The sequence below is a fragment of the Pleurodeles waltl genome, chromosome 1_2, assembly GCF_031143425.1.
Source record: "Pleurodeles waltl isolate 20211129_DDA chromosome 1_2, aPleWal1.hap1.20221129, whole genome shotgun sequence".
Lineage (NCBI taxonomy): Eukaryota > Metazoa > Chordata > Amphibia > Caudata > Salamandridae > Pleurodeles > Pleurodeles waltl.
The window spans coordinates 337,440,825-337,456,098 of record NC_090437.1 but is presented as its reverse complement, the minus strand read 5'-3'; the positions used below and the strand labels follow the sequence as shown (position 1 = coordinate 337,456,098).

Sequence of the window (15,274 nt, the reverse complement as noted above, 5' to 3'; positions counted from 1 at the left end):
AGGGCTAGTAGCCATTGGCTACTAACCCCCCAGACCTAAACACGCCCTTAAATTTAGTATTTAAGGGCTACCCTGAACCCTAGAAAATTAGATTCCTGCAAACTACAAGAAGAAGGACTGCCTAGCTGAAAGCCCCTGCAGAGGAAGACCAGAAGACGACAACTGCCTTGGCTCCAGAAACTCACCGGCCTGTCTCCTGCCTTCCAAAGATCCTGCTCCAGCGACGCCTTCCAAAGGGACCAGCGACCTCGACATCCTCTGAGGACTGCCCCTGCTTCGAAAAGACAAGAAACTCCCGAGGACAGCGGACCTGCTCCAAGAAAGGCTGCAACTTTGTTTCCAGCAGCTTTGAAAGAACCCTGCAAGCTCCCCGCAAGAAGCGTGAGACTTGCAACACTGCACCCGGCGACCCCGACTCGGCTGGTGGAGATCCAACACCTCAGGAGGGACCCCAGGACTACTCTGATACTGTGAGTACCAAAACCTGTCCCCCCTGAGCCCCCACAGCGCCGCCTGCAGAGGGAATCCCGAGGCTTCCCCTGACCGCGACTCTTTGAATCCAAAGTCCCGACGCCTGGGAGAGACCCTGCACCCGCAGCCCCCAGGACCTGAAGGACCGGACTTTCACTGGAGAAGTGACCCCCAGGAGTCCCTCTCCCTTGCCCAAGTGGAGGTTTCCCCGAGGAATCCCCCCCTTGCCTGCCTGCAGCGCTGAAGAGATCCCGAGATCTCTCATAGACTAACACTGCGAACCCGACGCTTGTTTCTACACTGCACCCGGCCGCCCCCGCGCCGCTGAGGGTGAAATTTCTGTGTGGGCTTGTGTCCCCCCCGGTGCCCTACAAAACCCCCCTGGTCTGCCCTCCGAAGACGCGGGTACTTACCTGCAAGCAGACCGGAACCGGGGCACCCCCTTCTCTCCATTCTAGCCTATGTGTTTTGGGCACCACTTTGAACTCTGCACCTGACCGGCCCTGAGCTGCTGGTGTGGTGACTTTGGGGTTGCTCTGAACCCCCAACGGTGGGCTACCTTGGACCAAGAACTAAGCCCTGTAAGTGTCTTACTTACCTGGTTAACCTAACAAATACTTACCTCCCCTAGGAACTGTGAAAATTGCACTAAGTGTCCACTTTTAAAACAGCTATTTGTGAATAACTTGAAAAGTATACATGCAATTTTGATGATTTGAAGTTCCTAAAGTACTTACCTGCAATACCTTTCGAATGAGATATTACATGTAGAATTTGAACCTGTGGTTCTTAAAATAAACTAAGAAAAGATATTTTTCTATATAAAAACCTATTGGCTGGATTTGTCTCTGAGTGTGTGTACCTCATTTATTGTCTATGTGTATGTACAACAAATGCTTAACACTACTCCTTGGATAAGCCTACTGCTCGACCACACTACCACAAAATAGAGCATTAGTATTATCTATTTTTACCACTATTTTACCTCTAAGGGGAACCCTTGGACTCTGTGCATGCTATTCCTTACTTTGAAATAGCACATACAGAGCCAACTTCCTACAGTTGAAATTTCTATAATTTTGTTTTACTTCACATTACTTGGTAAAAAGGGGAAATTTAGACTTTTTTTGCTTTGCACTATCGGGCAAAGTCTCATGAAACCAAGAAAGGATCACAAACTGGACAACACTACTTTGCCTCATCTAAATTTAGTTTCAATCAACTATAAGCATAATTGTTTCTCACTAGAATAAATCAGAATTTCTGTGTTGCTTCTGCCCTTTCAGCTTCCAACGTTTGAACCTCGTCCCTGGAGGATCTTCACAATTCTCCAAGATCAAGTTCAGAGGGCTTAGTGAAACTTACTAGAGGTTTTGTACAGTTTCATCAAAGTGTGTTTTAGTAAAAATTCAAATAATTTCCAATGTGGAGACAATCTTAACCAGAACTACAAAGAGGCTTTTGCTGATTGAGCAATATATAGGAAATCTGTATACATAAAACTGTAATATGTTATTTATTACCATTGTGGGTGTGAGAGGCAAATAATGAGAAGTCTCTAGTGGGTTAAGAGGTCCTCTCTCCAGTAAGGTACTAAACAGCATATTACTCCCAAAAACAAAATGGTACTAAATAGCATATTACTCAACGGTAGCCTACATGTACAGATCATGCCATGTCATGTCATTCTGTCATGTGTAGTAAATCTGAAGCAAGAAAAGAGCAATTGATTTAACCAGAACCAGTTTACAGGGGTTTAAATACCTGCACAGAAGGTTGGTTTGCTTTGTAAAATCATAAAATCTTGTGCTAGAAAGAAGCTTTGTTTTCGGTCAGCTACACTATACTTGAATGTGTGGTAAATTACACTAGCTCTAAATAAGGTCTTTGGGCAACATCCATTTTAACTGGTATTGCATAACCAAAATGCACCAAGCAGAACAATTGATGTATAGGCACTTCAACATATGTTTGGAAAGCCATGCTTTATGTATGTCTTTTGCATACGCTCATCAGAAATGGCACACACTGCTAGAAGATATCCTCCCTATAGTTAAAATGGAAAAACTCACATTGTCAATTTCATTTGCTATGGTGTTGACCAACAGCCTTGGAATATTCACAGAAGCATCAGTGCCATCAAGTGTATACTGGTCAACGTGGCCTGAGATCACCAAATCCACAATTTCTTTTTCCTTTTTCAGAGACGTCATGATTTCCATTATTGAGGCCCACATGGACCGTACCTTGAAGAGTACAAACAAAAAACAATAGAAATGTTGAAATGCATATGGAAAATTAGTTATTTAAACTATGTATTGCACAGTACAAACATATTCCTAATGAGTCATAACATGTACCATATAACAGCAGTCATAAGACTAACGAAATGGTTACTTACCAGTAGGATTAGTTTTTTTGTTTATTGGATTCACATGCTGTGCATTATGCCGCCATCTACTGGATGGGTCAGGAAGAGTTTGTCTTTTTTTTTTTTTTAACCCCATTTTGGAAGTCCATCCTCTGTGTGATGACAGACAGCGCCTTGGAAGTTCCTGTGCGTGGTCACAATGCTCAGATTCTATTTTTCCTTCACTTCTCCCGACCTGGTTGCTTCCGGTTTCATTTCTGGAGGTGAGTAGGTTGAAGGTGAATCCAGAAAACTCCTAAAAGCTGAAAAACTACTCCTGCTGATAAGTAACAATTTCGTTTTGCAGCACCCTTTTCTGGATTCACATGCTTTGCATTAATTAAATGGCAGTATCCCCTTCCTTGGGTCAGCTGGGTTGAAATGAAAAGGAGTTAGCAAACAGGTGTTGTCGTATGTTCTGTCCCACCTGTGCCTCTGTTCACCTGAATGTCCACAAAATAATGTTTTGTGAAGGTGCGTGGAGATGCCCAGGTTGCTTCTGCACAAATTCCGTCAATGGGAACGTTTGCTAGGAGCGCCAGTTTAGTGCCTTTTCTCCTGGTTGAGTGTGCTCTGTGACACACAGGTGAGGTTTTTCCCGCCCTGGTGTAGCAGGTTTGTATAGTTTCCACTATGCATCTTGCAATTGTTTCTTAGGTCACTGGGGGATCCTTTGCTTGCTCTTACGAAACTCCTTTGTTTCCTGTAGGTAATACATTAAGCTCTTCACACATCCAGTGTGCAATGGGCTCTTTCGGGACGTCTTTGGTTCTTGGAAGAAAGCTGGTAGTTGTATACTTTGGATGATATAGAACTAGGTCACTACCTTGGGTAGGAAGTGTTGGTTGGTTCTTAGAACCTCCAGGGCGAACTGGTCACCCTCAGCCTCGTGGCCATAGAGGGTTTCGCACGGATGTGAAATTTCTTCAAGGAGAGCCCAACTCCTTTATTGTATGAGGGTGGCTTTCAGCCTCCTCTTTTTTCTCTCTATCTCGAGCACTTTTTGTTCAGCGTCAGTCACTGGTGTTTTTACTTCTGGGCTGTATTCAGAGTATTTTTCAGCCAGGACGGTTCACCCATCTCCGAGGATTTGGTCTTCTCTCTCACATTCTCTCAAGTTGCATTGATGGTTCAATGGTATCTTTGCCCCTTCAGTATCATTTGGTCGTGATCCTTGTGGCTCCTTGATTTTGCTGGCCTCCGGTCTACTAAATACTCTATGCCAAGGCTGCTTTGGAGGACTTGATGTTTGAGGACTTAACGTCCGTGCCTTTCGGCGTTTTTAGGTCTTTTCCCGACTGTCCTTTGATACAGTTTTCGGTGCTTGCCTTTTTTCAGGGTCAGCTGCATAGGTCTTGATGTTAGACTCCCCTTCTCATAGCAGTTCGGCCTCTGGGACATTCTCCTCATCACTTGATAAGAGGAGGTATTAGAGATAGCTGCTTTCATGTACTCGCCATGGTGTGGTGCTCCAGCCAGTCGGCGTCAAACCTTGAATGTTTTTGGTATGAATTCTGTGCAGGCCTCTCAGTCTAACTTCCTGTGGTTCTTCAGCAGGCAAAGGATGCAGACAAGGTGCAGGTCCCTCTTGGCAAACTTGTGGTGGCAGCTGAGGAAGAACTTAAAAGGGTGTATTCCATGACCATTATCTGCCTTCTCTCTCTTCATTCTCTGGCATTATGGTTTTTATGGGCAGCATCTCCCGTCCCGTCCGCTTGTAGTTTTCCTCCTGTTCTTAGACAATTCTATTAATTTTTCAAGTATTCCTCAGCTTATCTTGAAAATTCTTCAGAGATCATCTGGCATGCTTCCAGACCCAACCGCAGAAAAAAATAAATCTAAAGATAGCAACCATGCCCGGGAACTTCCCAGGCACCGTCTAACGTCACACAGTTGAGGGACTTACCACCAAATGGTGATCAACGAAGCCCAAAGAAAGAAAACAGAATCTTTCCAGACCCAGCAAATAGATAGCAGAATAATGCACAGGATGTGAATACAGAAAAGGATTCATGCTGCAAAAAATAAAAATAAAAAAAACATTCCATGCCAATCGCCCAAGAGCTTTAACCTCAATTTTAAGTTGGTGACTTCTGGTTGCAGTAGCCCCTCCACTTTTTGCCTGGTTTTGGATGCCACTTTGACGGAAGTACACTGGTTCCTGCAAACCAAGTCCCCAGTGCCAGTGTTCCCTCCCCAAAACAAGACACTTGATCCCCCAGGTGGCCAGCCCTTTAGCACCTCTGAAAGTCCCTACTAAATGGTGCCTCCGGTACCTCGGCAGGGGTACTAAAGGGGATCCCCCCCCCACAACAGCTACAGTACAGCTTATGCCACTTAAAGGGACCCAGCACCAAACTCAGACAGACCGCCATTGCAGGCTTCGTGACATGGTGCTCCAAAAAGTGAAAACAGAACATGGCACACAATTGTGTCCCCTAACACTGTCTGTAACACTTTTAAGTCCCCCATACAGTCACTCCTAGAGCAGGCTTTTCAGACCAAAGGCAGGGTGCATTATATTACAGGTGATGGCATATCTGCATGAGCAAATATGCCCCTAATATTTTGTTGATACTTGGACACAGCAGTTGAACAGGAAAGCCATTTTAAATACATGTGCTGGACAGTGGTCAATATGAGTTCCCCAGCTGCATGATGGCTTCATGGAAAATAGCGATGTTTGATATCAAACATCTTGTATTAATAAATATTCACTGATTAATTTATTAGTACATGCACCCAGAGGGCACTTTGAAGGTGCCGACTGAAAACCTGCCAACTGTTGGTGGCCTCACTAACTAGTTTCCACCAGTCTGCCACCAACAGATGAGTTTTTAACCCCCAAGGGTGAGAGCCTTTGCTCTTGGGCAGTCAGTAACATAGTCTGCTCTTTGAGAGGTGTTTACACACCCCTTCCAACAGGATGGCCTGCAAATCTGCATTCAAAGGCTAGGAAGCTTGAAAAAAAGGCTACCGCCCTTGGTATGCAGATCTGGCTTCCCTCAGAAGAGAGATGCTGGTTCCCCTGCTCCAGGGCCCATTTGGCACCTGGACAGGCAGAAAAATTTGCTATGCAGGAGGCGTGTTGCATTTTGCAGGTTGGACACACCTCTCGGGGGACCAGCCTGCAATTAACACGCCCATAGGAATTTCACCATATTGTGTGTGGTGAAAATAAGGAATTCTGGGACAGGGTTATGCCCACTCCCCAAAGGAAGTGGTCATCTAGGCGGCATAGTGACCCCAGGTGTAAATAACCCATTGGCTACTCCTCTTAACACCCTAAATTTAGTATTTAGGGGATCCCCTGATACCAGGGCCTCATATTCACTGGACTACAGAGCAAGAAGGGCCCGAAGAGTCGTGAAAAACAAGAACTGAGGAGCAGCAACTGACTCGGCCCCAACCCCACCTGCTGTCCTTGACAGCTGCGCCTAAGAACTCATCCTGCAGCTGTTCTGCCTCCAAAAGCCTGGGAGCACTTTGAGAGGTAGCTCTCCCGTGGAGTAGAAGCGCTGCCTCCCTTCAACCTGCAGGTACCACAAAAGACAGCACAGTTGCACCTGTGCACCCTAGCCCAAGTTGAAGTAGGCCAACGGTGCCAGGGTGTCCCTAGGCCCTCCAGAGCCGAACCCACCTTAGGTTTGTCAACAGTGGACTTCCCAACCCTGCCTGCAGCCTCTTTCTCAAACCACGAGTATCCCCTAAACCAGAACCGGACGCCAAAAGACACCACTGCACCCTAGCCCCAGAGCTTGAGCCAAAGTATGCATTTCAGAATGTTTTCAAACAGCAAAACCTAAGACCTAGGTCTTTACTATATGCTTACAGAATTTGCCCTCAACAGACTATGAACCTGCAAGATACTTATACTTGCATTCCATGAAGGGGTCTCACATGCACTGCAGCAATAAGAGCATCTGGCTGTTTTGAATAAGTCTGTGCATCCACGGTGATCTGGATGTACTATGTAGATAACAGCCGAATCATTTTGGTGGCAGTAGGCACTCTTCGCAATAATTAAACATACTATAAGTGACATCCTCAAATCAGTCACACATCACACTAGCCACTGCACAGTTAACTATGCCATTTTTTTGTTGGGGCACAAAAACCTACATAATTAGAAATACCAAATCTCAAATCCCAAAACTCATATTCAAATAGAGGATCAAAGCTACAGTTCTAAACCTGTCTTTTCACAATTACTTCCACACGTCTGTGTGTAGAGCAACAAAGCCCTGAAATAGACGCATAAGCATTTTTTTTTTTTTTTCCACTAAACACAGGGCAGCTGCAAACGTTTTCACTGAGTGGTTAAGAGGAGGAAGGGTACTTAATGGAATTTAAGCAGACACTTACCCTCTGAATGCTCTCATCTGGAGTTTGGCATCTGTCATGCTTTTCTTCCATCCTATTAGAAAATAAAAAAAACTCCTCAACATAAGGAAAAGATCAGATCTTTGACTATGGCCCAAGGCTCAAATCTGCTACAAGTAAAAATGATTTTGCATTTAAGGATACATACTTTAGAAGCTGGCTCTGCAGAGATGCACTTTCAGATCTCAAATCCCGGATTTGCTTTGTGAGGAGCCTGCAAGAAAACAAACCAGCATCACAGAGAACACAGGTAGCTTTTTTTTTTTTTTAAATAGGCCCAGCTACAGATGGGTTTTATTGATTGTAAGAAAGGGCTTCATGTCTGCAACTGTTTTGGGAGCTGAAGCCACTTTAAAAAAAAATGGTTTAAAAAAAAAAAAAAAACATTGTAATCCAGGAACCTGCTCTCAACTTTCTCGTCAATGCTCGGATGCACGAGGCTTAGGCAACAAGGCAATAACGAAGCAGTCATTTTTTCTAAACTAAAGACCAGTGACTGCCAGGAGAAATTAGTATGTCACATAAAACTACTGGTTGCAGGACGTCATATGATAGAGGCAGTGCAAGAGTAATCTGAGATGTATGAGCAGATTTAGCTTTTCTTCAACTGTAAAGGGAAGGAAGCAGGGATCAACATCAATAAAAGTTAGTCATCTGAACTAACTTAAAGACTGCAAATTCGTCGTGCATTTTAGGGTTTATGACTGAGATTGCATAAAAAAAAAAACAGCAGGTGCTACTCATCTCAAAAAAGCAGAACCGATCCAACATTATAAAGCAGAACACCATTAACCACCCTTACTGGTGGTGGCACTCCAGTAAGATTGACTGGCTAGAACTCAAGATACAAATACTAATCTCCATTCTATGTTTGCACTTTATTATATTTAACAAGAAAATCTTTACCACCATGCTCCTGTGTACTGGGTTATACGATGCTTGCTCACCATGTACTGCAAATTGTATGTGATATATTTACTTGGCGACACCCGTTTGCTCAAATAGCAATCATGCTAAGTATTACATTTTTTATTATTTTACTTGCATCACCTGCTAAACCCATCCTCACCTTCTAACTATTGCATGCAACTGAACCAGAATAAAATACTACACATTAGTCTCTCACAGACCAATAAATTTTTTTTACGGTTTGTGCAGCTCAAAGCTGTAGGTACTAGCAAAAAAAAGGGCCCATAAGGATACAGCCAGAACTAGAATCAGTGCATCGTTTAGCCACACTCTGGTTCAAAAGCCAACATTTCCTGACGTTACAGAATGGACAATTACTCCAACAATACCAACCTCATCCAACAAATAGGAAAAAATAATAAGTGGTGTTTTCTGTCCAAGAAAACAAAGATGCAACCTAATAGACACACACTGAACAAAATAACCAACATTATCCTAAAATGGCTTAAGTCCAATAAGCACTGAAGGGACCCAACCTTTCAATCCCTGAAAATTCAAAAACAAATACCTCAACAAGACTGGAATAGTTTACCAAAACATGTAAAACAAGTAGAACATACGAGGTCAGTCACATTCCTCGACTCCTTCCTTAAATGTCCAATGCTTGTGGCTAAGATGCAAATAATTTGAAGCAGGTAGCACAGCCATCTAAAAGGGCTACACAACAAAACCTGAAAACTGTCATGGCCCGACAGTGCCCCAAAATCACCTGCCAAAACTGTGGGGTGTAATTGTTGTCACAATGGGACAAATGTTGCATAGGGAGAGAATCCTAAAGGACACAGGGCTTTTGATTAGTTGCGTCCATAATAGAAAACATGTTTCTTCCACCCACCATAATAATATAACTTACTGTGCTTTTCTCTTGTACTCTTGAACAACAGCATCTTCCTTTTGCACAATTTGGAAGAAATGTTTTTGCGCCACTTTGTTTCTTGCAACTGCAGTATAAATATCTTTAGGCTTTGTACTCAATGAATCAAAGATAAAGTCATCTGCAGATAAAATAGAATTGTGTTAACCAAAGTTGGAACAGGGGTGACTAGCATATTTTAAACGGCCTGAAACAGCAAACTGCCTCTAAACCTATAGGTCTAGTAACTTAATTTACTAGACCCATCAGGTCTCAATTGGATCTCTTTTTTATACAAGTAAAATGTTTTTTTTAATATATTTATCGAGATTGCTGCATTAAATGTGGGTGCTGGCTAATTCTACTAACTCAGGAATGTGTTTTAACCCCATGGTTGCAGTTTCAAATCCCAGCAGGACCATTCAACTCTTATCTTCAAAGGTTGTTATTGTGGCACAACTTAGGCACTAAGAGTGGCCCGCATGGAGATGCAATAAACTGATACCCCAAAGATTGGAATTTAGAAGTTGCAATCATTATCACCCAGTACAAGTGTACCTTTAAAAATGGGACATAAAAGTTTTTCGGCATTTTACATACCAAAATCTCCTTGTGCTGATACTAACTAGACATTTCACCAGAGTAATATTTTTGTATATATATTTTCATATGTTAGCAGAGATTGACCATGTAGGTGGCGGACAGAGAATTAGGTAAGTAAACCATACTATGGCAGTGCACTGATCCGCCATCTACTCAGAAATTACAGGTTCAAGTTCTCCCCATGTGACACCAAGTAAATGACATTAGACAAGCTAGACATGCCCCATGCAGAATTTCACTTTAGATTTGAGCTTCATGACAGGACTTCGTACCTCTGCTTTTGTAAGGTAACAGTTTGGGCATATTTCTTTATGCTATGAAAGGTAATATGCTTATGTTGCTTTTATTATCCTTTGATAGTTAATGTGTACCATTGTAGATGCTTATTTTGCAGTATTGAGTAGGAGTCACATGGGAAATAAGTCACATTGCTAGTATGGTGAGACAGCAGCTGTGCAACATGGCTAAAAGTAAAGAGAAAAAAGTGCTATGACGCTGTCTATGCTGGCCGCGACATAGCAGTTTCTGTAAGGTGCCTTTGAAACCAGGTCATATAAAATGATTGCACTTTTGTCTTGAAAAACACTGCGTAACAATGCTCCAACATCTTTTTGACTCTTCGATACCTGTGGTCTGAAAAGATGTACAATTGAAGTAACTGCTTTAAAGTGTTTTCATAAATGACAACCAGGGATATTAAATAAATAGTAAATTACCTAGGAAATAAAATGTTTAAAAAATGGATATTGCATTTGTTACGTTTATCTGCACTATTTCACTTGCACAATATGGCACGAGTGAGGATCACAGATTGATAACAGATAGACAGCGGCTCATGGGTAATCTAGCGGCAACGCACATCCTCAGTCATTTCCTCTTCCTGTCAAAAAGACATTACCCTGCTCATATTACATATTAATTATTGAAATGTTCCGAAGTCTTTGGACAGGAGAAAAATGAAGCCAATTACTTTTTTTTGGTGGGTGATGAGGGGACGTGGTCCTATCATGCCAGGTTTAACTGCATATGCATCGGAATGATTCTTCACATGCCCTATATTATAATGCTAGAAAAACTGGTATTTAGAGAACTGTACAAACGGGAGGGAAAGAATCAACTATTCCTATCTGTTGTTTGAGCCAAACACACTAATAATGGTCACACACAGATCGAGCAAAAACCAATATCAGTTTATTCCTAATGAACATGGTTGGTAAAACAAGTGCAAAAGGGCAGAGTAAGCCTTGAAACTTATATATATATATATATATATATATATATATATATATATATATATATATATATATATAAAAAACGGTGACAGCTGCACATTTCCTGCGACTTAGGTCAGTGTCAAGAATCGGACCCTGCACTTTCAGTGCTTAAAAAAGTAACATGTAGAAGGTATGGTATCTGTAATTATTAGAGTTCATACAAAGGAGAAAAGATCTGCCTTTTTCACAGGCTGACGTTTAATATAAGTATATCGTCACTCCACTGGAACCAGCTATGACTGATGGGGGCATACCTTTTATAAATAAAATTAAAGGTGATAAATAAAGTTGGGCTCTGAGCAGTCAAGTGATCAGAACTGTTTCATCTTTAGTTACATCGAATAATAGACAATGGTTTGAAAAATGCAAATTGCTCCCTTAACAGCATGGATCCCTCAAATCACACCATGGCCACCTTATCCACAGACGCAACATTAAACTTGCAAAGAATTATTGTCAAAGTAGTTTCCATCGGGTTTTATAATTACATTAGGCAGTTTGCAGATTTTGTTTGGTTTGTGTTTCTGTCTAAGCATGTTCCGTGCAGCATCCAAAGGGTTTCACTGCTTGAACCAAAGCGCTTACCCACCACTTGCGATCTGACTCGGGGGTAGTAAAGGGGAGACCACAATCCAATCACTAATGACTCCTCCTGCATAATGTGCTGCAATCTGCCATCTTGCTAGGCAATACAGTTGTACTGTGAGGCATGGACGGTCTCGGGCACAATTGATGAATGCTTTTAAATAACACAAAAATACAAGAAAAACGAACAAAACCATCTCAAAGCAACATGAGAGGCACGGGGAGGAGGCACTTAGGCAACACAAAGGATTTGCAGGGAAGGAGGGAGGGAATCATGGGAGATGGACAGCAGTCATGCACTCTTTGAAAGCACATGTTTAAAAGTTAACAAAGTCTACCTGCAGGACCCTGCGGTCAATGGGAGGACACTGGCAGCAGACAGGAAGCTGTACTAGGTCCATGGCTCCACCAGCAGGGCTGACAACAGAAGGCCAGGAGGGAGCAGGAGGTCCTGACCAATCACAAGCAAGGAAACTAGAGTGACGTGGAAGCCAACCAATTTCAAGTAATGGGCAGGCTCTTAGCCTGTTTTATTTGAGTTTACAAGAGATTTTGCAAGCACAGTACAAGAACTGTGCAGGCAAAACCTAAAAACCTCAGCTGTCGGTAAGGAAAGCTCTTTGAGCAACATGTACTTACTGGCAGCTAACTGTATATTTCAGATGGATACCAATTCTTAATATACTCACGGAGACAACATCCATACATTTGGCATTTAGACTAGATGGACGACCATTTACTGGAATAAGACCTGAAAAGAGTACTTGTACAATGTTTGTATATGTTAAAGTTAAAAAAAAAAAAAAAATTAATACAAATGATTTTAATCATTTTAAAAAAAAACATGCATTTGAGCTGTCAATTGTCCAGCATTAAGCTTCCAGCGCCGCTCAATGCCTCCTCTTCCTGGGATGTCTCATTTTCAAAGTGGTCATCTCCAATTTATGTACTACTGCCCTAGCCACACAAAAAGTAGCAAACAGTCAGAGAATTTAATGTAAAGAGGATAATACAGTCTCTGAAGATAAACTGGTCCCATTAGCAGAAGAAACATTTTGCATTTAGTACAGCATGTACATTTAACTACTACTAAAGCCCAACAAAAATCTTAACTAAATATTAACTGGGTTTCATTGTGGTCCAAGGACTGGCTTTGTGTTATTCTTCAAGATCAACGTAATCACAGTGTTAACACTGATCTCAATCTGGAATGTACCTACTGTTCCAACATGACAGTATTGTGTGTGAACTGTGAACAATGACATCCAAACATCCCTCCATTTTCAGCACAAAGGGGAAATGCAATGCACAGTACCATCATAAACAACTTACCGTCTGCAACTCTTCTGATCTGTTGTAGTACAACATATTTTGCAAAGCTGAACATTAGAAAAATGAATTTAGGGCCACCAGGGGAAAGAAATAACGATGCCACAACTTGTGGAAAGTCACTGCCACACTCATCCTGTGGAAAAGAAGAAAGTTAATATTGTTACAAGGCAGCGTGACACTTCACACTTATGGAGTGTGGACTACATTATATATACGATAACTAATTTCGCAAGCAATGGAAACCATTATATCTTTGTTGTTTCTAGATCAATAAGATGTGTGAAATTTCTGAAACACAAAAATGCTGGGATAATGGAAACATCAAATGCAGTAAAGGCCAAGTCACACACTGCAGTTACACCCTGTTCTGAGCTTAAGAAATCAGGCAAAAAAGATGTCAGCCTTCTCCAAAATAGACAACACAAACTGCAACAAGACAACCGTGCAAGTGCTGAAGGATTTATGAATGTATAGGGAAATGCTTCATAAGGAATATTTTAACAAGAACAAACACAAAATGCCACAACCCACAGACATTATTTAGTTAGAAGAAAATTATACTATTTTGCAGTAGTTGAGTTGAAAGACTGCAGGTTAATAATTTTCCATTCTGTGATCATGGAAAATGGATTCCTGATGGGGGAGTTTAAAAAAGGAAACCAGTTTTCATATAACCAAAGCATAATTTTCATATTGTGCTTTTAAACTCACATCTAGGGCTTCAAGCAATACAAATTGTGTCAGCTCAAAATATTCCCCCAAATGCCATGTTAAGACTGTATGCCGTGCTACACACATTTTCAATTTATCACTTTTAAATTATGCAAAAGAAACCAGGAGTCGGTGCTCAATTGCCCTTTTTAACTAACAGGTTTATTGTTTTGTTGGGGAGGGAGATTCACCTATTAATTGGATTTGAGTAGTCAAACTTCAACAGAAAATCACTGTGCTGTTAACTCAATATCTCTTTAAAATACCATTTGAAACATGAATTCATCTCAAATTCTGATCCTAAATAATGGCATCTGCTTCTCATAAATAAGTGATGCACAAAAAAAAAAAAAAACTCTACTTCTCTTAATTCCACACAAAGCTACAAAATCACCTGTAGGATGTATGCCAAAATAATCCCAGGACCTCAGCCACAGCAAATGTTGGCGTTTTAGGTTTCCCTCCTTTCTAGTGACTTTCCTAGCAACCCCTCAACAGTTTAAGTAGATTGTACCTTTCAGCACACAAATATACATCATCATGGCTCAATTTAAACACAGAAATTACTTAATTTCACTGCTCTGTGCAGGAGATCACATGTCGGCACGTAACCTCAAGGATGCCTACTACCACATTACAATTCATCCAGCATACCATCGCTACCTTAGGTTTGTGGTAGGTGGACAACGCTATCAATTCTAACTTCTGCCCTTCGGAGTGACAGTTGCAGGTTCTTTACAAAGTGCTTAGTGGCAGTCACAGCACATCGCCAACACAGCACTATTCATACATTTCCATACCTAGATGATTGACTGATAGAGTAGCAGCCATCAGCAATGGCCAGCATGACCTAGAGCAACAGTAACTTCTGTACATGTTAGGATTTAAAGTCAACGTCATCTCTGCCCTCAGCAGATTCTACCCTCCTTGGGAGCAGTTTTGAACTCTGCCACGACAAAGCACATGCCAATCAAGAGAGGGTGATGGCAATTCAAAGGATGATACCTCTTTGTCAAACATCACATCCACCAATAGTGGGCATAATTACAAAAGTGCTTCATCGCCACAGTGACAAATGTCTCCACATGCACCCATCACATGCGCTTGACAAGGCAATGGTCACAAGAAATGGATCAGATGTAGGCACATGGAGTGGCTTGCACAATATAAGGGCCAGGGACTATTTGGGCAAGAAGCCATTAAAGAAACATCAGTTCATAATATTTTCAAAAATGGCACCAACCAGGTCAGGGTTGTATCCAAGCCTTGAGCCGAGGTCAAGAAGAGTCATATGTTTCACCAATTTGTGCAAATAAACAGGTGTTTGTAAAAATCCTCAATAAAAAGTGAACGCAATGAAGCAGCAGCTTTATCTTTGAAAATACAGTACTTACAGAAATGCTCCTCAGCCACTCACAGCACAGTTTCCTGAATTCTGCATCCCTTTTTTTGTCCATAGGAGGCCAACAATATCTGTTCATTTCCAAAATAAAAGGAAACAATACCCGGTATGAACGAGTGTCTGCAAAGCTGAGAAACACAGCTACAGGTTTCCATTACTATCTCGCAATCACTTATGTGCACACAGACGGCATGAGCAAAAATAGCAAGGCTTGTGAACTAACAAACAGTCATATTATAACTGGCAACATAACACAAGCAGCGCATATATTACTGGGAGGA

General features: G+C 41.8%; 1 protein-coding gene across 1 annotated transcript in view; it reads right to left on the bottom strand.

Moving 5' to 3' along the window:
- Positions 1–15,274, bottom strand: part of HAUS6 (HAUS augmin like complex subunit 6) — a 356,865-nt gene that overhangs the window by 318,973 nt on the left and 22,618 nt on the right. The window contains exons 3-8 of the mRNA XM_069239436.1: positions 14,986–15,064; positions 12,881–13,013; positions 9,087–9,228; positions 7,413–7,478; positions 7,247–7,298; positions 2,544–2,717 (exon numbers count right to left, since the gene is read on the bottom strand). Coding sequence (XP_069095537.1) covers positions 2,544–2,717; positions 7,247–7,298; positions 7,413–7,478; positions 9,087–9,228; positions 12,881–13,013; positions 14,986–15,064 — 646 coding nt within the window. The remainder of the gene's footprint in view (positions 1–2,543; positions 2,718–7,246; positions 7,299–7,412; positions 7,479–9,086; positions 9,229–12,880; positions 13,014–14,985; positions 15,065–15,274) is intronic.